The sequence below is a fragment of the Lates calcarifer genome, linkage group LG11 (assembly GCF_001640805.2).
Source record: "Lates calcarifer isolate ASB-BC8 linkage group LG11, TLL_Latcal_v3, whole genome shotgun sequence".
NCBI lineage: Eukaryota > Metazoa > Chordata > Actinopteri > Centropomidae > Lates > Lates calcarifer.
The window spans coordinates 8,405,344-8,431,860 of record NC_066843.1 but is presented as its reverse complement, the minus strand read 5'-3'; the positions used below and the strand labels follow the sequence as shown (position 1 = coordinate 8,431,860).

The 26,517-nt window shown below is 42.9% G+C and overlaps 1 protein-coding gene across 1 annotated transcript; it reads left to right on the top strand.

The window, feature by feature from the left end:
* The first annotated feature begins 76 nt into the window (after positions 1–76).
* LOC108902656 (dynamin-2-like) lies at positions 77–26,204 on the top strand. Its single transcript, XM_051073986.1, is given in 22 exon segments — positions 77–557; positions 6,832–6,905; positions 7,140–7,289; positions 8,483–8,686; positions 8,803–8,855; positions 8,857–8,902; positions 8,990–9,150; positions 9,243–9,385; positions 10,030–10,165; positions 10,291–10,358; positions 11,054–11,192; positions 13,257–13,343; positions 14,345–14,415; positions 15,628–15,679; positions 16,879–16,911; positions 19,171–19,281; positions 21,142–21,251; positions 21,398–21,509; positions 21,643–21,807; positions 22,733–22,956; positions 23,160–23,423; positions 23,759–26,204. Coding segments are annotated over 22 exon segments (2,637 nt in total). The 5' UTR covers positions 77–396; the 3' UTR covers positions 23,832–26,204.
* The last annotated feature ends 313 nt before the right edge of the window (positions 26,205–26,517 follow it).

Here is a 26,517-nt window from a genome sequence, read left to right as displayed (position 1 = left end):
GAAGAGGCAGCAGAATCAGCCAATAGGATAGCAGGTTTCTCAGACAAGAGGCGGGTCTATACTCGCCGGTTTCGATCGGATGTCGTTTCTCCTGACCGGATGGTGTCTGTGTAGAGGAAGTTTTGTTTTGCGAGTTTTCCGTCCGTCTCGACTGACTGAGTGTTTAGTTAATGCGTTTAAAAGAACACGAAATGATATTAGTGTGAATTGCATTACCGGTAACCGCTCAAGTGTTCAAGAGGGAGGAAAGGCCCGAGCTGTTTGAAGCGGCGGAACTCAACAGAGTAACCCGAGAGCACCTTGCTGCTAAGCTAACGTTATCTAGCTAGTTAGCGCGGCTAGCGTTAGCCTCTGGTTTGCGTTGTGTTGAGGGGGCTCCTCTGAGCTAACGAAGCCATGGGGAACCGGGGCATGGAAGACCTGATTCCCCTGATCAACAAGCTTCAGGACGCTTTCAGCTCCATTGGCCAGAGTTGCAATTTAGACCTTCCTCAGATCGCTGTGGTCGGCGGACAGAGCGCTGGGAAAAGCTCAGTCTTGGAAAATTTTGTTGGCAGGTAAGTGAGGATGCTCATAATGAAATTAAGCTTTGCAATTATCTCAATGTTTATCTGGTGCAGCACTCTCAAACTGTGTTCTTTCTCTGGTTGTCCAGCAGGTACGATAGGTGTAGAAATGCTATTTTCAATAAAGCTAAGCTAACGATAGTTTGTCTACTAGTACGTAACGTTAATATTAAGTTACGTACTTTTCGTAAAGCTGCCTTGGTAGTGTAGACTGGCTGCAGGTTCAACAACTTGACGTCGATACGCCCTTTACGTGGCAAACCAGTGAGCCAGTCTGAGAGCTTAATATAAAAGGAAACATTATGATTATGACGTTTTGTTTAATCAGAATTCAAGTATAGGATCTCTTAGTTTTATCAAAGCAATCTTCAAACGATCATGGGTACAAAAGTGAGGTATTAATAAATTGTGGTGGTAGAAATCGAATATGCTCCATGCTCTTTGCTCACGGGTTTTTTTCTCTGATTATTGTCAGTATTTCGCACGACATTAATACCACTTAAAACTGTGAGTAACAATCGGTTGTCACTAGTTCCCTCTTCACAACCTGACATTTTGAATATGACAAGCTAAGGCCCTTATAATGAAGATATCAATTAAAGTTTGGCCTGTAAAGTGCACATTGTGACGCTTTAGTGTCAGTAAATCACAATGCAGATTATCTTGTTTTACCATTTGACTATTTAGCCTTAGTTCTGAATGGAAACTTTTCCCAATGGCTCTATTTATAATTCCAGGCCACACCCAGAAGGTCCTACAGGATTTGTATTCACCAGTAATTGTTATTTGGTCTGCAGCTCACAGCTGTTGATTGGAGTTTTAGTGGGTCACATGAGTTTGTTGTTTGATTAGCAGGCTTATTCTCTTAGATGTGGGAGTACAAATATATCTTTGGGAAGGCCCGTAGACTAAAGCAGTGGAGGTAGAGTGAGTCACCTCCTATCCTCAGGGGTGTGGATTTTTGCTGTTGAATTTATCTCCAGTGCATTTCATATAATACGTTGCTTTTGATCCCGAAACACACAGTCTTTTGTAAAAGTTCAGACAATCAGCAGAAGTTCACAACTTTAGCAGACACAACTTCCTGTACCGTCTTCCTCTTTTGTTGCTTTTGTTGCTCTTTTTTTTTGGTAGAAATTAAGGAAATAGAATTGACATCTCTCCATTCTGAGGTGTGAGGGTTAAGCCAAAAAGCTACATTGCTCCTCAACAGGCTGGTCCAGTTGTCCTATCCCACATCAACAGTGAGTGAGATCACCCTGCAGATAAAGAAGCAAACCAAGCTCACTCTAAAGGAGCTTGTTTAGCAGGTTTCCACCCCATTGAAAGACACTCAATGTGTGTGTAACCCAACCCACATAAGGATCGAACAATCACCCACATACACGCAGGCCAGCCGACAGAGAAGAGGAAGTGCGTTGGCTATTAAGATGGCATCCAGACAGGCCTTTCGTTGTAAACACACTGGTGAGAGCATGTCGTAACTGCTCTCAGGCAAGAACACACACGCAGATTAGACTACCACTCAGTGCACATTAATTCAGATGAGTGGGACTTTGCACTGTGAGAGCACTTGACACATATCAGCTGTAATTAACATGAAACATTTCATGGTGACCTCAATTTCACTGCCTGTGCTGGCCTTCCACTTTCTTCCTGTTGACAGGACTAACATACATCTATTAGCTAAAAAGTTACACAAGCTGTGGCACAACAGCACATACATTATGTACATTCTCATCCTTTTATGAACACTTGGTGCACTTAAGTCCATCGTTTTTTTCCACAAGATACAAAGTACAGCACCTACTCTGTATGCCCGTTGTTAACGTGCAGGTGAACTTGAGAGCCAACAAGATGGAACAGTAGAAGTCAAACTCATAGCTACAAGGTCAAATCTTATTTCAACCTGGAAGGGCTTGGGAGTTGCTGCACGTCACTATAGCAACATGCGCGTTCATGTGTAGGTGACTCATTGTTGATATAAGGGTTTGTTTGAGCTCAGGAAGCAGCCAATACATAAACCCTTTACAATGTCCACTGTTACACAAAACTATGAGTGTTTAGTGTTGCAGGATAATTGATTTGCAAATTCTCTGTGGCGAGAACAGACTTTTACCACGAGTGCTGAGCTACTGTGACTGTCAGTAATAGTTACACTATGGTTTCCCTGGTGGCTGAGCTTTTTTTTCCTTGGTGACTAGTAGTTGTGTGTGAAAGGCTGGCTTCGTGTCTGTGTCCCCAGGCATGAAAACAATCCCTCTTTCCCTTTCTGCGGCACCAGTTATAATAGAAACACAGTCATTTAGTGCTGGGAAGAGCCTCATTTCAGACTGTAGACTGTGATGATTCACAGAACCTAAAAGCTCCTCCTTTTCTGTCTCCCGCCTGAACACCATGTTGATGTCACGATCTGATGGCTGCCAAGTGACTTAACTTACTGCTTCACTCTCTTTAACTGGCCGTTATAATCTGCATGTCTGCGATTGCTCATCGCACTCTCATCGCCACGTAGCTAATTGAATTTGTGCTTTACATTTCCTGGCAGTGGCAGAGTGAAAGGAAAAAGGAAAACGTAGGGGTAAACCATATTTGCTGTGTAGTTGTTGCCTCTCATTCATTGCAGTCCTGATTTTCAGGCCAGGCAAATCAGGTGGGATTGAGATTGCTCAGCTGTTCTGTGTGACCCATCTTACTGATGTGATTTGGGCCTCTTTTCCCCTCAGGTTTGTTACTAGAGACCAGCACACAGTGGCTGGCTGGTTTGCATACATTGCTGTGCAGAAGCTAGTCAGATCACTTTGGTTCAACAGACTCATGTAATTGTGAATGTTTCTGTCTCTTTGGTAGGGGTGTGTGCACATTGTTGCCTTGTTTTAGGTTTTTCATGAGGCCAACCTACTAAGGGACCGTATGTTTTGCTGACATATTGAACATACATTAAAATCTGCTGTCCAATATGGTGACAAGCATTAAGTTTAATTCTTTTAGACCCAATAGATCTCTGCTGGTGTGATCAATAACAATGATAACAATGGCTGCATTCCATATATTTGTGTCCATGCCATGATGGTGATAACTGTGCATGCTGTTGTTTCACTGGCACAGCTTATTGACACACCTAAATTGGCCAGAACAATCATAAGTGTTATGAGACTGGTGCTAGTTCTATGAGAAATCTAAATATCCAGTGTGGAGATGGTCCAGGATGAATAGCACTTACCTGTCTCCACCACCTGCTACATGTACACTTCAGGGCTTGTTAGAATTTCCTGACTATGTCTACATTAACTTGTCAAATGACACCAACAGCTGAAATTAACCACATAGACCTCAAAAGCATATAAAATGAGATTCATAAAAGATTACAAGATGATCAAATACTTTTACTAGAGGCAAGAACTTGATTTTAGTTTAATTACTTATTTATGCTGAATCACATTTAACTTTTCAGTGGTATTTTACGGGCTTGTCTACAGTTTAATGCATACATTATTGGATCATAATTAACTATTATCAGGCCCGTGTCTGTTTCTAGCTGTGCTGTGTTGTGATGTCATTGTCCTAGAGAAGAGACGTCATATCTATTACTGCAAGCCGGCCTGGGTGGAGGTTGTTATCAGATCTGTGGCAAAGAGAGAACTGAGAAACCAGAAGTGTTAGAACAGTTGTCCTGAGTTTAAAGCTGTGCTAGATGAGTATTAAAAATGGTTTGTCCTTGACAAAGAATTAAATGTGACAGCTTTGCTCTGATTCCATGCCACTTTTGTCAGAGCAGACTTACTCTGAGGGTGGCATGGATATATAAAGGAATTTGAACAGAAATGTCTATAATTCTGGAAGTGTGTGTGCAGCACCATGGACATCCCTGTGAGGAAGAAGCACAGACAGCTTAGTGGCAGAGAGTGAAGGGATTTTCCACTAAGCAGTTGGATTTTGGAAGTGCTTGAAGAGGCTTTGCTGCCCAGTGATGCCTCTTGGTACCCACAGTGACAGACTGTGGTGCGGGAATGCGGGTAGCCATAATTATATGCCCATGGCCACACCATAGACCCACGGGATATGTCCCACCAAACCACAAACACATTTTTGTGTACTACGCCCTCCAGTGAGTGTGTACTATGACCTCAGAGTTTGACACACTGCTCTCCATGTTAGAAAACCCCTGCCAGGCCTCTGTAGACTCAAGGAAAAGGAGGATCAGCTGTGGGCTATGGCTCGGCAGAGTTGCTCTGCTTGTTTGCAATAGGCAGAGGCTGTCGGGGCAGGCAGGGGGAGGGGAGTTGGCTCACTTGCTTTTGCTTTCTCTTGTGTTAGATGGAGAGAGGCTCACAGACTGATGCTCTTTGCTCGGCCATCCATAATGCATGAAATGATACACAATCTGCTCAGCTTCGTCTATCATTTACAGCGCATCAATAATAGAATCCTTGCTCCTTTTCAATATGCCACTGCTGTTTATCCAATTCTGCCTATGAAGACAGACTGGTCCAGTTCTGTCCCTGGGTTATATCTTTGCAGAAGAGCATTTTTTAACAAACTATTTCTTTGCACGTATCTGTTATAGGCACTTCATTTCATGGCTGCGGATCTTTGACCAGTGGCCACTTGTTGAGGCAGTGAGACAGCGTTTGACTGCTGAAAATCCAGTGAGAGTTGCCTGTAACTGGAGAGATGCATCAATACATTAAGTGTTTCTTGAAGAATTCATCATTGCTGTGACCTCTGAGCAGAATTTACCACCATTCTCCAAGTCCAGTTTAATTTTTTCCTTTCTTGCATATGTAGGCATAGTTTTTTTATCCCTCCCTTCTGTGCTCCCATTCCTCATCCAGAGCTTTCTATACTGTCACCCGTGTGGACAAATGCCTGCATGCTCCACATTATGTGCATGACACAGCACCAGTGCTGAACCACAGACCTGTGGATTTTTGCTGATGCAAGGAGCATCCAGAATGTTCCCCACTGTTTCACCACAGGACCACAATCTAGGGAAAGCAGGCAGTATGTAGTATGGCTGCTCCTCTCTTTTCTTCTGTCCTGCAGCTGACATATTGCTTCCAGTCTGAAGTCAGCAGGCAGGCTGAGCACTGCCATAGTCCCCTAAGGCCTGTAGGTCTGGCAGCAGGGAGGAAAAAGAGAATGTGGGTTAGTGACACTCTCAGCCCCACTAAGATTGTTCCAGGACCGGGTCTGGTGATTACCACCAGATGTAGCATGTTTGCAGAGCAGCAGAGGGGCCTTCTGAAATGGGAGGGGAGTGCAGCAGACTGGGTGGAGGAGCCTCTTCTGAGGGCTGACTAAGCAACTTTAAGCATGTGGTGAAAAATTCCTCAGGTACCATGTCACTTTAAGGGCAACAAACAAGTAGACTGTGAGAAAATTCTCATTGTTTCCTTTAAGCTAGTATCTCAATAACGCGCTGTTACACCAATAACATTTGGCTTTGTTTACTGTCATCTCAAGCTTTGAGCAATGCATCAGGTTGTGCAATTAAGAGGCATGATTCAAGTTTCTAGGTGAGAATGTACACATAGCAAAACTGTGTCAAGTATCAGACCTGAGTGTGTTGTGGTTAAGGTGTTAAACATAAAGGATAAGTCCACCCTAAACCAGAACTTACATTGTTCTTTTCCATTGTACCTTTACCATTCAGTGACTCATAAAATGTATTAATGTAAATCACCATGGATGGTGTTAGAGTGTCTTAGGAGTTGTTCCATTATTCACTGTCTGTGGAGCTGCTCTAGGATTTGTCCTTAGAAGACATTATCATTATAGTCTGTTTCAGCATGAGGAGAGACTTGTTCAAATTCCTAAATTAAAAGAGAACTGAAGTGTAGAATATTGTATCTGTAACATCTGTGAATTCTATTTTAGGGTGGATTTTCCCCATAACAGTGAGAGTGGGTGTGCTTGAATTGATCTTTAAAGCTCTAATGATGAGAGAAAATGACTTTGTCACATTTGATTTGCTGTGAGACAAGTCGGAGGCGTGAAATTCCCCAGTGCCCATAAATTTACCAGAGGGCACGCAGCGAGGAAATGGACATTGAGTGTAATGAATAATTGAACATTCTCCCTGTTTCTTTCTCCTTTTTCTTTCTTTTTCTTTTACCGTTGCTTTGTCTTTTTTTTTGTCCTTAACTGCCCCTATTTTATCCAACGTGTGCTCCCTTGTTTTGATTTCCTGCCTTTTCATCCCTTTTATTCCTGACAATTTGGTGTTTATTATTCTTCCTCTTCCTCTCTCTCTCTCACTCAGGGACTTTCTTCCACGTGGATCAGGCATTGTTACCCGCAGACCTCTCATTTTGCAGCTGGTCAACAATAAAGCAGGTGAGTGTGCCTCTCCTGTGCACAACCATCCCTGTCTCCTTTCATCGCTGCCCTGCGTATGGCCTCTCTGTCACAGTGCCTCAAGCAAGGCAGTCTGTCTGCTATTTGCTACCCTCATCTCTTTAATTTAATATTCTCTTTTTCTCTCTCTCTTCCCTGCTATTTCTTCATCTTTGTCCTTTTCTTTCCCTCTCCCCTCCCTTCCTGTGCGTCGCCTTGGCCCTGTTTGTGCAGAATATGCTGAATTCCTGCACTGCAAAGGGAAGAAGTTTGTGGATTTTGATGAGGTGCGGTCGGAAATTGAGGCAGAGACTGACAGGATAACAGGCTCCAACAAAGGCATCTCTCCCATCCCAATTAACCTGAGAGTCTACTCCCCACACGGTAATGGATACAAGTGTCACTGCAAAACATACACACATAAACTCTCTTTGACTTATACAAAGTATTTCTTCCTATTATATGACAAAATTTATCATGAGACTTTGAGATTTTTGCATATTGATAATACCATATGTATTCATCTAATATTTACAGTGGTTTCAAGTTATCACACCAGGATTTTTAGTATTAGAATCAGTATGGTAAAGTATCTTGATCTGTAATGTATTTAATTCCCTTGATAAAATGCAAAAACCATTGGTTATTTCATCTATAAACAATTTCCCAATGGAATTTCAAGAAAATGCAGTCATATTATATTACTTTATTCTGTAGTTTCATCTATTTTTGAAATCTGTGCTACAGTCATTCACCCCTAACTGTTAATAAAAAAAACAAATTGTTTTTCATAGAGCCTTTTAAGATAACAGAAAAAAATGGATTACTGTGGTTTGGACCAGAGTGGTTTGGGTACAACACTAACAAGCTAAAAGCCATTTTTGAGATCTAATGTGTCCACTGAATCTGATCATCTCCTTGTGGGAGCCGTTGCAGGGAATTAATTGTCAAATTTTGACATTTTCATGTTTATTTCTTTCAGTAGATTTTAACACTTGTAAGTAATAAAACATCAGAGGGCGTTTATTTTTTCATGAGGTAAAATACAAATTAGACTTTTTACAACAGCAAATGTCTGCCTACTGAAGTCTCTTGTACCCAAGATGAAAGCTTCCCCTCCCACCACAGACACCCATGTAAAATTGAGGCTGATGGTGTAGATGCCTGTTGATGTTTTTATGAATAGGAAGGAAAATGAAGTTGACACATGAATAAAAAAACACAGGACTGTATTTAATTTTAGCCTGCCATGTAAAAGAACATGTAAACAACACTATGAATAGGCTGTGTGTTTTCTCAATAGTGATTGGCCATTCATTGGGAATGCCCTTGATTAATCAAACATTTATTTGTCTCACATCCATCACTACCCGAGTTTCCACCTAAATGGTGTATCAAGTTAATGATGTGTCAAATTGAAAAGGCTAAATGAAAATAAACTGCTTTGTTAGCGAGAGTGGCTCTGGAAACACATTACCTGAATGACTTATGATAGATTGTTAAGGAAATGTGTAGGAAATGGAGAAACATCTTACTTGCATTTCTTATTTTTTCTGACTTTTGTCCATGGGGTTTAGTACTGAACCTGACCCTGATAGACCTTCCGGGAATGACTAAGGTTGCCGTCGGAGACCAGCCCCAGGACATTGAGCACCAGATCAGGGACATGCTGATGCAGTTCATCACTAAGGAGAGTTGTCTCATCCTGGCCGTCACCCCTGCCAACACTGACCTGGCCAACTCAGATGCCCTGAAGATCGCCAAGGAGGTGGACCCACAGGGTTAGTGTGTAGCTGTTCAGCATTCATTTTTAGCTGCCATTTCTGTCTTTATTATTCTGTAAAATACGTACTAAATTTTTTGAAGTGATGTAGTTAAAGTTGATCATTTTGGGCAGGTCTGCGTACCATTGGTGTTATAACAAAACTGGATCTGATGGATGAAGGGACAGGATGCAAAAGACATCCTTGAAAATAAGCTGCTGCCGCTGCGTAGAGGTGAGGCTCATGCACACATCCACACAAAGACACATTTACAGGCTTTACTTCTGACTCTAGAGTGACTGTTTGTGGCGCTGTGTGCAGGCTACATTGGTGTGGTGAACCGCAGTCAGAAAGACATTGATGGGAAGAAGGACATTCGTGCTGCTCTAGCTGCAGAGAGGAAGTTCTTCCTTTCCCACCCTGCCTACAGACACATGGCAGAGCGTATGGGCACGCCACATCTACAAAAGGCACTCAACCAGGTCTGCTATCACATATGTATTTTCATTTTATTTTGAGTTGCCCCCCTGGTCATAAATTCTCTACAATAATAGTACTTCCTGTCTGTCTGTAGCAATTGACCAACCACATCAGAGACACCCTACCTGGTCTGCGCAGTAAGCTGCAGAGTCAACTCCTCTCCCTGGAGAAGGAGGTGGAGGAGTACAAGAACTTCCGTCCAGATGACCCAACACGCAAGACGAAGGCCTTGTTGCAGTGAGTGCTTTTGAAAAGCTCTCCTCTTACAAATGCAACGTGCATGTAGTATTTACAGCAGACAGCTTGTGGGTGAAATAACAGGTGGCAGCCATATTGGATACTCACTGCACAGGACAAGTGTGGCTGAGAGAGAGATATGCAAGTCACGACTATCAGTGCAGAATAGTATTTAATAAATTAATTCTGTGTAGTATATTTATCACTGCTTTTAACATAATGGTATTAATTTGTTGTGTTGAAGTAATATTAACATTAATGGCTTTGCTTAGCTTGCTGATTAGTTACCTTACTAATGAAGCTAAAACACATTTTAATGAGGTTAACTGAGCTGAAACGTCTCACATTACTCATTCTATTTTAGAGTAAAGGGAAGGGCTGCCTGAGATCAGTTATTATAACATGTTGACCTCAAATAAATATTATTTGACCACTGACATTAGGTTGTAGCATCACTATGCAGATAAAATTGCATTAATGAAGAGTAATTTTTTGCAGTGGATCTCTAGGAAAGCTCTAGCTATAGTTGAAAGGAAATTATTCACATCGGCCTCATCTTTGTTCCTTGCTGCTGTAACGTGAATTTCCCACAAGTGGGATAAATAAAGTTTATCTTAATCTTGATTGTGCTTCACCGTTATCAGGATGGTGCAGCAATTTGGTGTGGACTTTGAGAAGTGCATCGAAGGCTCAGGGGATCAGGTGGACACCAACGAGCTTTCAGGTGGTGCCAAGATCAACCGCATCTTCCATGAACGCTTCCCCTTTGAATTGGTCAAGGTTAGTGTGCCGTGAAGATGAAGGGACATGTTAAGTGCAGTGTTTAGGCTGTAGGAGTCTTCACAAAGATTGAATTGCCGTTAAATCAGTTAAGTGATTATTTGTCTCCTCTCCCTTTCCCCCAGATTGTGTTTGATGAGAAGGAGCTAAGGCGAGAAATCAGTCACGCAATCAAGAATGTCCACGGTGTCAGGCAAGTTGAACAGAGACAAAAAAAACACCCATCGTCCAAAGCAGACACCCACAGAACTCAACAGACACCTCTATTCTGTTTTTACTTGAAATGCTGCTCGCATGCTTCGCTTTTCTACCCTCATCAAAGCTTTTATTCTACTGGAATTTAAGTATTTATAATCAAGCCTCGTCGTCACAGACTAAAAGTACCAATTCTTTGTGAATTGGTGTATTCACAAAGTGTTTTCTGCTGTATGTGAATATTTTCTCTATTCTACTTTTCCTCACTGTTCTTCCAATCCTCTTATCTCCTCACTGCAACACCACCCACTCCTTTTCTGTTTCTGTCTGCCAAAGAATTCAATTATTATGAGGTTTTGTGTTACATGTATCTTTGTCCACTGCGTTTTTGTTGTCATGTGTTCCTCATTGATACTCTTCTGTCATATCGCATTTGTGGCCGGGTGCTTAATTACATTTACACCTGGCCACGTTTGGCCCTTTATCTTTCCTCCCCATGTTGTGGCTGTCAGTATTTTAATTTCTTTGTTCATTTCCCTTTGTCCATAACCTCAGATCTCTTTAGTTTCTGGTTTGTCTTTTTGTGTACCTAATCATCTGTCTGTTCAGCATTTTTTTTTTTTTTTGGCCTACATGTCTGTTAACTGTTCCATCTGTCTGCCGCTGTGCCTCTGTCTCTCTGTGAATCCTCAGAACGGGGCTGTTCACTCCAGACCTGGCGTTTGAGGCCATCGTGAAAAAGCAGATCGTTAAGCTGAAAACACCCTGTCTCAAATGTATCGATCTGGTCATTCAGGAGCTCATCAACACAGTCAGGCAGTGCACCAACAAGGTACTGCAGGTGTCCAGCATCTCCCGACCCGGCCAAGACATAGGGCAGGGGCAAACATGGGTGTGGTAGAGGGTACGCTGACACAGAACATTAGTTGGCTGCTCCCCACAACATCTCTCCTGATCGGTTTAGTTCTTGCGTTGAAAGAAAGAAAACGTTCTGTGCAGTTTGCCCTCAGCTCAGCCCAGCCCCACGTGCCCTGTGTGCAGGCAGTGCTGTCGTGTTGTGGAGTGTTGTGACGGGTGACGTGTCGTCGTGGATATGAGATGTTTCAGGGACTCAACCCATCTGAGCATCTCTGGTCTCTCCTGGACAAGCTGCAGGTCTCACAGCTCAGTACATATAGGCAGCAAAAAACATGAAGAAGTGGATGGGCTGGGGGTGGGTTGTAAGATGTAATTTGGCCTTGAGTTGGATGTGACGTCAGTCTCTGACATATTGACCTAGCTTTAGAGGAACTGGCTAGTTTGGGATGAGGATGTGAAAAACCTGTGGCTTGTCCCTCTCCACTGCTTTATTTGTCTGTCAACAACTAGAAATGACTAACTGAACAAAGACTTTTTCTCTTTTTATTTCTTCTCTTTCTCCTTCCTGTCTGTCCTCTTTTTCTCTCTTTTCTTAATGTCTGCCTATCCCTCTCTCTCGACTACCACAACCAAATGCAATCTGACCCCATGACCCTTCAGAACGGGGCTCTTCACCCCTGACCTGGCTTTCGAGGCGATAGTCAAAAAGCAGATCCTCAAACTCAAAGAGCCCAGCCTCAAATGTGTGGACCTTGTGGTCTGCGAACTCACCGCACTCGTCATGAAGTGTGCCGTTAAGGTAACCAGGGACAAACCTGCTGGGATGATAGCATGAAAGACAAGGGATTCCTTTTCTCTATAAATCTGTATCTCTGTCATCCCAGTGCAATGGTCACCCCAGTGAAATCAGCCCCAACCCCCTCCTTGCCGCTACACCATCCGTGCCCACTGCTCTAATGTGTGTATTGTCCCATTCCTACTCCCCTCCCACCTCTGAAAGTCTCCATACCATTACAGTCGAGCATCATCTTATGAATCACATCTGAAATTTTAAGCACTACTTAAAATTTCCACCAGCTCCCACTTGGTATTTAACCTCAGCATCAGCCCATTTAAAGCGTTTTGTTTTTTCCCCCCACCTCCACACTGCATCCTCCCTCTGTCCCTGCCCTGGATCCTGCCTGGTCTGTCAGTCTGGGCAGAGCAGAGCCCGACCACGCTCCCTCACTGACCCACATGGCAGACTGACATTCTGCTATCTGCTGAACCGGATGGAAAGGGAGTGGTGTGAGTTGGGGGTGGGGGGCGGTGAGATGATACTAATAGCCGGTGGGCTCTGTGGGGGCGCAGTGGCAACTTGAATGAAGTGTTTCCATAGCAACGGCGCTCCACCGCCATCTTGTGGACAGAGAAAAGCACTGCACACAAAATAAAGATTGAACATTAAACTATGTAACCCAGCCATCCTTCCCCTCTGTCTCTCAGGTTTACCTCTGCTTCACCTCATACTTTCACTTTTCCCCTCTCATCCAGTCTTCACTTATCTGAACTACTACCAAAGCTCTACCATCAGCTAGAGATGATAGTTAAAATTGTATTGTCATATCTTAAAATTTGTAGAGTCCTCATTTGGTTTCACATAATAACAATCAGGTCGTCTTATGAAATTCTGAAAAACTGCCTTATAAAGACAATGACAAACATGCAGCTCTGTCACACCAATTCTTTTTCTTTTTTTTTCTTTTTCATTAAGTCACCCCTGGCTGATGGTAAATGCTCTATCACCTTGTAGCACAGTCTCATTGTGTTATTTAAAGTCTGACTATATGTGTGTGTGTTGGTTTTTAGTTGTTATGTGGCACTGAAATGTCACTTGACTATCTCTTTCCCTTTTCTTTGTTCTTTACTTATTCTCACTTCTCACACCTGTTTCTCTCTGATACTTATTGGTAAGTCCTACTAAGCTCAAGCTCACATGTAAGCGTGTGTGTGTGTTTTGTCATTCAGTGCTGCAGTAGTGTGTTGTGTTGCTTTTCAGCTCAATTCTTACCCCAGACTGAGAGAGGAGACCGAGAGGATTGTCACCACCCATGTCAGAGAAAGAGAAGGGAAGACCAAGGACCAGGTGAGTTGCTAGGATGTTGATTAAATAGACCAGTGGCTCTTGAGCACGCACAGTGAGCTCAGGTCAGCCTTTGATGTTAATCTTTTTCATATGTGGAAAAAAGACCACTAGAGCTTATCTTCAATTCAAGTATCCACCCCAATATTATATTTGAGATGATGATGGGACAGAGTCACACGGAGAATATGACAAGATTTAACATTAGGTAAGGTTGGCAACTAACACCTGAATCCCTACCGCTGTCCTTGATAATATATAACCTGGGATTGTGAGTTTCTGCATCTGCTGATCCTCCATCTGCAACATCAGGACAAAAACATGTGCATGGTGTGATCCTTCCCAGCATCAGATAAGTTTTGCTTTAGCGTTTGTCAAATGGAGAGCAGTAATACATACAGCCACTGCCTGCAATTCTCAACCAGCAACACTGTCCTTACATCAACACAGCAAAATCCTGTAATAGATATATGACAGGGCAGCTGTTTTAAAATTAGAGATCTCTCAATGATTTCAAGAAAGGGCAGGAAGAGGAATTAATCAGACCTCTGTGACCTCAGTCATAGTGGTATTTCCCTTTCCCAGTGTGTCAATAAAACATCAAATAAAACACAGTTGCTAGCTTCCAAAAAGTATAAAGTGTTGATATCAGAACTTTATTATTGTCAGGGTGGGGAAGCCTCAGAACCATCATTAACTCCACACAAACCAAGACTAATGAAACTTTTAGGTTTCGTGGCGGCTCTGCCAGGCAGGAAGTGAAGCATGTTGAATGAACTGAAACTTTTGAGTAAAACTGTATTCTCAGCTCCACCACATTTGCAATTTGCAGCACTGATAATATCAGCTTGGTAGAAGATATTGGCATGGGCCCTAGATGTCATCTCTGCCAAGGTTATTTTTGTTCAGTTCTCAAGTGTGAAATATCAGAAGTGAGACTTCCTGCAAGTGGTGTTTAATTGAGATCTCTCCATTCTAATCATGATTTTCTACCTCTAATTAAGGTTCTGCTGCTGATTGACATTGAGCTGTCCTACATCAACACCAACCATGAGGACTTCATAGGCTTTGCTAAGTATGTACCCCCCTCCCTTTTCCAGTCCAACTTACAGCTTGTTGACAGTGACCCCAGTCTCAGCGCAGGCACTGTGATCTCGATTAACCACATGTTGCCAGTTGTTTGAGGTGCACGTGTGATTTCGTAGGTTTACAAAGGAAAAGCCCTGAAATCTGTAACCCTCAGCCATCAATACATAAGGAACCCTCCCGCCACCTCAGAAACTTTACAGAATCACCACCACTTCACTGCTACTGAATCAAAGTATCACTCATAATTACCCACATGTTGTAAGCTGCAGTGCATCCATGTGATGTGGCATGCCAATTAGTGATCCAGCCATATCAGAGCATGTTTCTCACTGTAGGGGGGAGGTGGATATCATAATGATCAAGGTTGCATTAATTGCCCACCTCTCCCCCTGCATGCAATAACCCCACTTCCCCCCCAAACAAAGTCAATCAAGCATGCTTGATTGCTTTACAGATAGACTTCCTGTCTGCTGCAGGCTGTTTAACTGTCACTAGAAAGAATGTTTGCTGTACCAGTGGACAGAGCAGTACTAATGTTTTACTGCATTTATGTGTAGCTGCTGTGGTCCACTGGAAGCTCATTTGCACCTTGCAAAGCACTCAGGTTTTTTTGTGCTATAACTCTAAGCAGTTTAGAGTTTGTGGTTGAATTCAAGTCGTTGCTAGTGTAGCAGTTACAGTAGCATGTAGTTGAGTGGAGCTCCCCTGTCCTCTGCGTGGTTCATGTCATTGACTGAGTAACAAAGCAACCCCCCCACCCCCCGTGTGTGAGCGTGTGTGAGGGTTTATGGTCAGCCTCTGCATGGCAAGTGGATTGCTATAATGTGTCGTAGGCAAAGCCAGGGCTGTTTAACGGTTCTCATGACGTCACTTTCAGTCTTGACTACAGAAGGCTGGATGATGGTAGCCCCCCAGGGTACGGCAACAACAGGTGGGCTGACAGAAAGGATGTAGGGATGTGTGTACAGTGTGTTTGTGAGAGACAGCTTGACCCTCCATATTGTCCAAATCCCTCAATCCACTCTCACTTTCATGTATGTGTGTAGTAGTATAATAATAACAATGGTAACTTTCAAAAACGTTTAATTATTTACATAAAAGAGTACAGGACAGAAGTGCCACATGGATATATAGGCTGTGTTTGGTGTGGTGTCATCAATATTCATTGTCTTTTCTCTCCATCTTTGTGTAACGACAGCGCCCAGCAGAGGAACACAGCTGCAAACAAGAAGAGGGCCATACCTAACCAGGTACGTTTTATCACTCAGCTCTGGCCTTTTCACCAATCCCAGATTTAATCTCCCTTGACTGATACCTCCCATTACCAGGCTATTAATCAACTGTGTGAATATAACTGACTCCAGCAATGATTAAGCCCATAGCCTTAAATCAATCCTGACCTATCTAACGGTTACCCGTTAACCTGTACCTTAATTTAACTACTGACTGTCTTTTGTCCACAATGTTGTAAAACTGGATCCTCTCCTTTTCTGTTTTTTAGTTTGTTGAATTTCATTGTGTATTTGCAAGATCTTGAAACACAATTATAACATTGCTAATTAGCTTTAGAGATTGCAGTCTCAGTGAGGGGAGAGTTGCCTTAGAGAACTTTAAGAAGACCCTGCTTCCCTGCTTCTCTGAAACGAGCATTTGTTTCCATGGCTATTATTAATTGCTGTTTGCATGTGACCCAGGCATGTTGTTCTACAGCAAAGCAACAATTAATCACAGAATAATGTTGATTGTTTTGTTGCCTCCCCATTAACTCACAAGCATCTTTTGTATTGAAATTCAGAATGTGCATGGATCTCGCACTTGTCAACTGAGCAACAAATATGACATAACCAAATTGTGGTATACTTGAAGTAATTCTAATTGCATGTAACTCTCTTGCTCTGTCTCTCTCTCTCTTTCTCTCTCCCTCTTTCTCTCTCTTTTTCTTACTCTCCTCTGCCACTCTTTATCTGTCTTCTTCTGGTTGTCTCATGGATTTCCTGGTTCTTCCTGTGTTTCCTCCCTCAAACCTGTCATTCTTACTGTTTCGCCCCCTTTTTTTCAATCTTTTCTTTCCTTCCAACCCTCCACCTGTCACCCTTTTCTCCTCCCCCTCCTCCTACTTCTCATTTCTCCTTCATCTTTGCTTGCTTGCTTTCTCATTTCTTTTGGCTATAATTTTATACTACCTCCCCCTTTGCTTTAATTTCCCCTCCCCTTCCTATTACTCCAGGGTGAGATTCTGGTAAGTACCCCACAGATTTAAACCGTACCCTGCCAGGGGGCAGCAGTGGTAGGCCATGCAGAGGAACTGAGGCCATCACACACAGGTCAGCCAATATGGTTAGAAGGTGGAAAAGACAGACTGCTGTGAGATAACAGGATAAACAGTTGTCTCCTCCAAATACAGGAGTCGATATTTTTGACTGTAATAAGATGTTCTACCCTTCTGCAGCTTGGCGGACTGGGAGAGGTCCTCGAGGAGAAGGTAGAGTCTCCAGACCGATCAAACTGATATCAATTATAATTCTGGTATCAGCACGCAGTTACCAGTAATTTGGACTGTCTTTACAGTAACACCCAGCACATTTGCTCCAGTAATTCTTGGTTTCATTCTAATACGACAGTAATTGTCTTTAATGGTACACATCTTGGTTGCTGCTAACATTTCACTTTTTTCCCACCAAATATTTTAAACGAGATATGACTTATTTTATCCCCACAAAAGATTCTTTTGTAGCATTGATATGTTTTCTCTACAATAAAACCACAGAGAGATAATAGGCAAATCTCCCACCATCGACTGTGGACGGCATCAGTTCTGACATGTCTCTGGTTTTATACCTCTGCTGCTGCCTCATGCACGGTGACTGAAAAGTTTGCCTTGTGAGAATCATCCTAAACATCACTGGGGGCAAGTTGGGACGGGAGGGGGGAACAATCAAATCAACAACACACAAAACACATAACTTAATGATTCTTTGAAATTCCTCGATTTATAGTGGTTTTATTTGTTCTTTTGTTCTTTTAGATTAAATGCATGTTAAAATTCTTTCCTGCTGGAGGTACATTCCTATCCAATTTCTCTTTGTTACAAAAAAAAAAAAAAACATCATCTCCAAGTCTCTAATTGTTATTTTTGAATTCAAAGTGAATCTAAAATGCTAATTATTTGATACGGTGACTGGTCATGGCTTTGGGATGTATTTTGTTGTTTTAATCAAAATTCTTTGTTGGCATTATTTATTTTCATACCTTACTGACTATCAAGGCAAATTTGAATTTGCATGTTTCATTCCAATCATTTTAATTTCTTTGCTTTGAATTGTGTGAGTTAATCTCAGATTTAACAATAATCTAAACACTTACATTAAATAAAATAATTGAACATTGTATCACAGTTGCCTACCACTGGCAGACACTGAAACACAAAGCATCACATCAAAACCATTTCATTTGTGACACTTTCACATCTCATCATTTCCTCTTTCTTAATGTCAATCTGGTTATAATATTTCTAACTGACCTGAATACAGGGAATTTAAACCTCCTTGTTTCTGAGAAATGTAACTTTCTTCGCCAAGGCAAACTACCAGTTTAGCTCCTATGCTCTTGCCTCCTCTCCCATATTTATGTTGGCGCTTTTGAACTAATGAACCTTTTTTTTTCTCCATAACTCACTCCAGTCCTCTGCTAGATGGAGAGGGAGTTCAGGAGAGAGGTCTAAAGCAGGCTTTGAAATTGACATTTCCACTTAGCTTTACTCAGCACGAGTGTGCACTTTTCACAGATAGTTTCCCCTATTGTACTTGAAATGCATGGGAGTATATTTGGAAAAAAATGGAGAGACAATAGCGAGAGGGCTCCTCTAAAATGCATGGCTTATTTTCCTTAGAGTGATTCACTCAACCCAGCCTCTCAGTCTGATGTATTTCCTCCCTCTCCATCTCTCCACTTCAGATTTTCACTTTGTTTAGATTTCTGTCTCTTCATGAACCTTACTAACTCTATCAGTCTATTAGCTTCTGTATTTAATCCCTTTCATTGCAGCTCTTCTTTCCTCCTTTAACCCTGTCTTTAACACTCACTTGTCTTCATCTTTTACTTACTCAGGTATTTACAGCCCTATACATATATCCAAGTCCGGTTAACCCACTAACCCTGCTCTTTTTTAACTGCCATTACATAGGCTAGCTTTTACTGACCCGCTGACACTAACATACCACCGTCGACCCTTGGTCTTAGACTCTGTGTTGGGGCTAGCATGGTCTGGACACCATCTGGTCCTGTTTGTTGGTTTAAAGATTTCTTTTCTGTTGAGTGAAAAAGAATGAGGACTACATCCTGTTTTCAACTAAACCCTCTGATGCTTTTGCATACATTGAACCATATTACACACAGTATGTATTTCTGTCCTATGGTCACTCCATGCTGTTTACTCATTAAGTTTCACATTTAATCCATGCTTCTGCATGTTTAAGCAATACTAGGCTCCAAAGTGCAAAAAATGTGTAATATTCAGATAAAAAGCATAACAAACAACCAAATTCACAGTGACTTAGCAGGTAAGCAGGTAAGATTTTATTAGTGTCAGTCACATCCCAGTATTAATGGTGCAACACTAAATGGGGCCCTCATGTCACCAGTGCATAAGCTTGATTGATAAAGCTGTTTTCTTCCATCCTCCTGGTACCCCTCTTTCCCTACCACCCTTCTCTTTCTTCCACATCTCCTCCTCGCTGTGCAGGTGATCAGGAAAGGCTGGCTAACCATCAACATCAGCATCATGAAGGGTGGCTCCAAGGAGTACTGGTTTGTCCTGACCGCCGAGTCCCTGTCCTGGTACAAAGATGAGGAGGTGAGGGGAATTTCGGTTCTAATGCTCTGCTGCATTTTGCTGAACACACAGGGATATGGCAAGCTAACATAAGATGACACAGCACCACAGGAATGCATGAAGATGAAGATACTGTATTTGGCGCTGTTGGGATGAACTATCCAAGGTGGAGATTTGGTGTCATTGCCCACTGTGGTCGGAGGTGTGTGCGTCCCAGCCCAGCCTAACCAATGTGCAGACTACTGTTCAGCTGTAGCCCGATGAACAGGTAGTCTGAACACTGGGCAGGCGGGGGGGAGAGGACTCTGTGGTGGGAGGAAGGACCCTGAGGTCATTGCAGCTGCGGGTCGCTACCCAAGGACTGTGGTACAGAGGGCACAGAGAGCAAACATTACCTCAGTGAAACAATTGCACATGTTAAAAAAAAAAAAAGCCACGTACATTGAAACTGATATATAGGATATCTTAGGACCAATACTGTTGTAACACCACAATTTTTCTTATTTAACATATATTATTAAATAAAGCTTAACATGAATAATCAAATTTTTATAACATGACTTTCAGCTGTTTAGGCACATAAATGTAGACATAGTTGGACTGTATTCCCTCTTGACTAAATAATTACAGTACGTGCACACTCAGCAAACTCTGCTCTGCAGTTTGTTTATGTTACAGACTTTTTCAAAGGTTCTATTCAAGGACTTGGAGGGTAACGTTCAGTACACAGGACATGCACTGGTGGCTAAAAATGTATATGATCTTAAATCAAACGATCTGGTTTCACTGATCAATTCATTTCAGGCAAAATTGAAAAGACTGAATAGAACATTTGTCTCCATTGTTTATAAGTGCATAAAATGCACAGATAGCACTGTAATTTCTTTACTCACCGCTTGATCTTCTTCCCAAGGCCTCAGTCATATCCATTCCTCCGCAAAATAAAAAGACCACTAAAAGATACCACTACAAATCACTGCTAAAGATGAACTCTGGTCCAGGGGCCTGGGTGTGCCCGAACACCAACTGGAAACAGTACATTTTTATGTCGGTCGTCCTTTTACGAAAAAGCAAAGAGAAAGAAAGAACGAGAGAGGGAGGATGGTGGAGGCAAACTGACGTGGCAGGCGGGCTGAAATGTTCCAGCCGGGATCTGACTTTGGAATTTGCAGGAAATCGTACTGGGTTACGGGGGCCGGAGGGGGGGTGTGATTGTGTGTGTGTGTGTGTACAAGTGTGCATGTGTGTAGGCGCTTGTCCATATGAGTCCTCTTGTATCTTTTAGTGTTTGGTCACGTATGTATGAATGCGTGTTTATGCACACACCCAAATCCCATGATACCTGTTTGCTCAGTTCGTTCAGGCTCATGTATGTTTGTTTGTCTTCGCACGTGCAGTTTAGTATTTGGCCCTTTGTGTGTGTCTGTCTGTGTGTGTCTGTGTGTGTGGTGGGGGCGGGGGATTGTGTGGAACTGTGAGTGATGTAACTGTTGGGCCTGCGCCGCTCTCTGTTAACGCAGACGTAAATGCTTCCAGATGTCTCTGCTCAACAGTGAAAGCTGGCACCCCATCCCCCCAGAACTCCCTCATGCTCCTCCTTTTCTTCTTCTCCTCCTCCTCTTCTTCCTCTCCTTCATCGTACACTTCTCCATCTCACCAGCTCGGTGGTCGTCCACACAGAGGAAATGCATTCCATTGTATCTGCTCATTGATGGCGACGTGACAGAACTTCTGTCCTTTGCTTTCTTCTTAATTACTAAAATATAAACAGATGATCACTTTGCATAGATTTAACTTCTCTCAGTGATATTCCAGGTTTCAGGGATTTCTTTTTTGTGTGTCTGCTGTAAATACACATTTCCTCTGTGTGTTTCATGTTAGGAAAAAGAAAAGAAGTATATGCTGCCTTTGGATAACCTGAAGATCAGAGATGTGGAGAAAGGCTTTATGTCCACAAAGCACATCTTCGCAATCTTCAACACTGAACAAAGGTCAGGGTTACGTTGTTTACTGGGGATGTTTTTCACCCATTCTGAATGAACATCAACCTCATCTTTGTGTGTATGCATATCTTTGTGAACGGGATCAGCCTACACACTCACAAGTACTTGTGTTTCTCTGTTGTTTATCTGTGCAGGAACGTGTATAAGGATCTTCGCCAAATAGAACTGGCCTGTGATTCTCAAGAGGATGTGGACAGCTGGAAAGCATCCTTCCTCAGGGCAGGAGTTTATCCAGAGAAGGATCAGGTATGTGGATGCTACTTTGTGTTTCTTCAGAAGCCATGATGCCCACGTTAATATTAGCTTGCTCATTAACACAAGCACCTCTGTATTTCTCTGTTAATGCATCTTTGTTGTCTGTGTGTGTTGTTCTTGTCAGACGGAGAATGAAGAGGCTGCCCCCGCAGACACGTTCTCCATGGACCCTCAGTTGGAGCGACAGGTGGAAACCATCCGCAACCTGGTCGATTCGTACATCGGCATCATCAACAAATCCATCAGAGACCTCGTGCCCAAGACCATCATGCATCTCATGATCAACAGTGTAAGTCCATTGGGCCTTAGCAACAGACACAAGCCATTAAGAGTGTCTGCAGGTTCTGAAAAAGACTAAAACTGAAAGAGTTCATCTGAGTCTATTAACTGTGCTGTGCTGAATGGTGGCAGTCTCTGGATCTCTACCTTAATACTGGGAATGTGAACATCCGATTTTGCTGTGCTCTGCATGGCCTCAAGAGACATTGTAATTCTGCACGGTGCCTATACTTTCTAGCAGGTCGAGTACATTTTTGTTCAAACTATGCAAATCTGGATGTGTATATGGATTAGCTATATGCATACCGACAGTTATGTTGCCATTACCCAGCAAATGTAGCACCCTATGCATTACTATATTACTTATAAAGGCAATCAAGGTATGCAATAAACCAGTAAAGTCAGATAAGATCAAATGAACTGCTATTTAATTAGGTCTAAATGTCATTGCACCACAAAGCTGTGAAGAATAGGTTTTGTTTTCACGTTCATTTTAGGCAGCAGTGTTGGTCGTGTATTTCATGTTAACACAAGGTCATAAACTTGAAGACACTAATTAACAGAGTTTATGATGCGTGCTCACAGTGAGTTGGCTACTGTCCATTTATTATCTTTTATTATTCGAGTGAGCTCACTGATGTCTTCCAGCAAATCCGCCAGCTACACAGACACGCACACAACCAACATTTGCACCACTGACCACTTAGCTGCTGCTTTTGCAAGGTTATGTAATATTTTGTTGTAGGATCAAGTCTCTTGTGGTTAATTAAACCCTTCCTTTCTCATCCCTTCACTTCTTTCATCCTCATTTTCCAATTTATGAACCATGTGAGTTGTTTCTCCTTTGGCTACTGCTGCTCCACGAATAAAAATTCCCAGTTAATCGATGCAAGTTGCCACCATCTGTGTTTTAATATTCTGAACTTCCATTTTAGGCAAAGGATTTCATCCACTCAGAGCTGCTGGCCTACCTCTACTCATCTGGGGATCAGAACAGTCTGATGGAGGAGTCAGCCGACCAGGCCCAGCGTAGAGACGAAATGCTACGCATGTATCATGCACTCAAGGAGGCGCTGCACATTATTGGCGACATCAGCGCCAACACTATCTCCACCCCAGTACCCCCACCCGTAAATGACACCTGGCTCCAAGAAGCCAGGTGAGAGGGGTAACTTGCTTTAGCTGTAAATGCTGGAAAATGCTGCATCTAACGACACACAGTGACCATGTTTTATGTATGAGATTAAGAAGCCTGAGCGAAACACAAATCTTGACCTCACCTCCACCTCTACAGGAGAATTCATGAGACCTTTCATGTGATAATCACCGTGTCATTTTCATTTTCTCATATTCTCCTCTCAGCCCAACCCCTCAGCGTAGGCCGCCTCCTGCAGCAGCCCCACCCCCCAGCCGTCCGCCTGCTGTTCGGGGTCCAACACCAGGACCACCCATGAACCCTTCCCCTGCCTTCGGAGTGCCGCTCAACCCCTCTCCCGCCTTCGGTGCACCACCAATCCCCTCTCGCCCGGGCCAGCCCATGAACGCCTTCAACAGCGGCCAGGATCCCTTCAGCGCACCCCCACAGATCCCCTCCCGGCCCGCCCGCATCCCACCAGGTGTACCCAGGTACGACCTCCTTTCATAATGTGATCTCCTGTGAAGATCAGCGTCTTGTGTGTTTATTATGTCATTTTATTGCACTGTATTTGTAACGTTTTCTCATCATCCTCTGTCTTTCAAGAGTCACGGGCATCGTTTGTCATTTCACACGCTCTCACACCACTTATCCTTTCTCCATATTTGATATAATTTCCTCTCACTCTTAGCTCCATGTCTCTCTCTCACTCTCCCTCTATCCTCTTCTCCCCTATTTTTCTCTCTGTCGGGTTGTTTTAGTTTCTCCACTGTCTCTTTGTGAGCACGTCTCACTCCTTGTTCTGTATCTTCTCTCCTCGTTGCAGCCGAAGACCCCCCGGCGCTCCTTCTCACCGGCCCACCATTATCCGCCCTGCTGAGCCCTCCCTGCTAGACTAGACCTGTGGCCAAGCCCACCTATGTGTGTGTGTTTGTGTGTGGGTGTGTGTATCTGCACACTGTAGGGCAGGGGCTCGAGGTGGAGGGGCCGACTGATAGCGGTGCATAATGTGCATCGCCCAGCCGTATTAATGTCTATTCAAGCAATGTTAATAAGCTGCTAATACCGTCTTTATCAGTGCACATGAAAGAAAGACAGCCCTTAACCACTTGAATATTACAGTCGACTGCTGTGGAAACTGTATCATACAACAGAAAACCCAGCTCATCAGTGGGATGCATTAGCTTCTGTTAATGGGAGATAATGTATCAAATTGAGCCTGAGAGCTTTTCTTTTTTTATTGTAATAACTGGTTTATTTCCTCTGACAAGGTTCCTGGCAAAAGCCCATTCAATAACTTATTAACCGTTACAGGCTGGCTTTCTCCCCTCCCTCCACCTTTTTTAGATCAGCCCAGACGCCCCAAGTCTAGATCTCTGTGTCATATACACACTTGGTTTTCATTTTCCTAACTGATTTCATACTGAAAAACAATAGCTTATTATTACTGTTGTTATTTTGGTGGTGTCGATTACATGCCCCCCTTTGTTATTTTATTTGAGTGACTTTGTCCTTTTTAATGACTGTCATAAATGTAGCTTTAAAAATGAAATCTTAATCTCAGCAAAAGCAAAGCATGAAAAGACAGGACAGGGTTGCATGCAACTGAGAGAGCAGCTTCAGCTCCCCCTTCTGTAAAATATCCCTCCCACAATGAAAAGATGTCAGCCAGATTGACCATTAATAATCCAAGCACTTCTAACCATCTAGCCTTACAGCAAAGCCACTCATAACGGGAATGGTGTAATCCGTTACCAGAACACTATGCACAAAAAACCCAGGAGAAGGAGAGAGACAGGCACGAAGGTTGTCTGCACTTTCGCATACTTTTTTCTCTCCTCTAATTCTGAATCGTAAAAGCCTCAAATTTTAATCCCTTTTAGTCTCAGCTGAACCTCCAATAAGGCCTTCAGGCTTCGGGTAGACTTTGTTCATTCCTGGATTAGTTGATTCATATAGAGCGGAGCACACAGTACAGTTTCCTCTCTGAGAGTTGATAAAATCCACGAAGCGGCGGGATCTGTCGATGAGGACGGGGTCTGTGATATAAAGTATAAAGATGGTATTAAGCATTGAGGAGTTGGCACATCTCTTTCTGTGCTCAGTCGTCAAGGACATTTATTACTGCTATCAGTTCTGCTTCCATGCATCAAAAATATCATTGTATATAGCTGGCCTATACTGGGGAATTAGCACTTGTATTTCATTTAATCGCAGGGGTCATAACAAGAGCTAAAAATGCAGCTGTAGGTGTCATTAAGGGGAAGCACTAACACTGTCATTTCATTAGCTTTGGGTGTAGGGAAAAAGATTGGTCATCTCCTGATGCATTATTTATAATCTGGGCATTTATTGTATCAGCTCTGTATAACTGTATGCTACTCAGCCCCCCCGCCCCCTCCCCCCAAGCTTCTACTGGACTGTTATTCGGGGATCTGCTACAGGGATTAGCTGTCTGTAAACGTGTTGTATGTTGGGAAGGCACCTGGGTCTGAACATACACGGACTGTGATTATTTGATAATGAATACCTTTTTGATTGCTCTTTGAACATTTAAAATCAATTTTTCTTGAACCTTTTTGTTTAGGTGTTTGGGGGAAAAACCGGTCAGGCGGGGATTACTTAGGTTACTTGGATGTTTTCCCTTTTTGGTTTGATCAGTAGAGGTGGTGAGCAGGTGGTGGGAGTTGTGGTGTATGAAGGCACATCCTGTCTTGAGAAGCTGTCTAGACTATTCTCATCACAGAGGATAGAAACCCTAATTCGCCAATCTGACGAGACAAAGAAGAGTTCAAAAATGTCCCAAACCATGGACTTGAGACAGAATGTGCCTTTTCTTCCCCTGCATTTCTCTACAGGTCTGGCTTTCAGTGACAGTGCCAGTTCTTGGAAAACAACCCAGAATCTTTCAATTGAAGAGCCTTCATCTTAGATCTTCCACAGACACCTGATACACAAAGTTTAGCGCTTCATGAGATAAACTGGCCAATTCCTTTATGCCTGTCACTTCAGCCTGCCCTCGAGAAGCCCAGACTGTAAATGCCCAGTAATACATTAGGTTGTACCCTGCCTCCTTCCTCTTTCCTTCCCCTGTCTGGATCTGGTGGAAGGGGTCGGAAACCAACCTGCAAAAATCTTTTTCTTTTTGTTTTGCGAAACCCTTGTCAAGTGCCTCTGTAGCAGTTGATTTGAATAAAAACAAAAATGAACTAATTTAGAAAAGGAGAGTAAATAAAGAGGTGTTGTGTACAATAAAGGGACTGGCTCTGGTGGTTGGTGTCTCCTTGTGTCCTGTGTGATCCACTCTCTTTCTTGCTTTCTCTCAGATAACATAGAGCCCCTCCTGGGTTTCCTGTCCTCACTTGCCTCCCTCTCTACATCTGAACCCATACCGACTGACATAAACCAGCACGTTCCTATGGCAACCCTCCACCGGCAGGCTGCCTGCTTTAGAGAGGCGCTGATCAAACAATGGTCGCTGTTACTCTGCACGTGCATTTTCACCATATGTACAGTGAAGAGCAAAACAATCAATGCTTTGTCGCAGCAGTGGAAGACTTTTGTTGCTGTCGTTTATTGATCAAC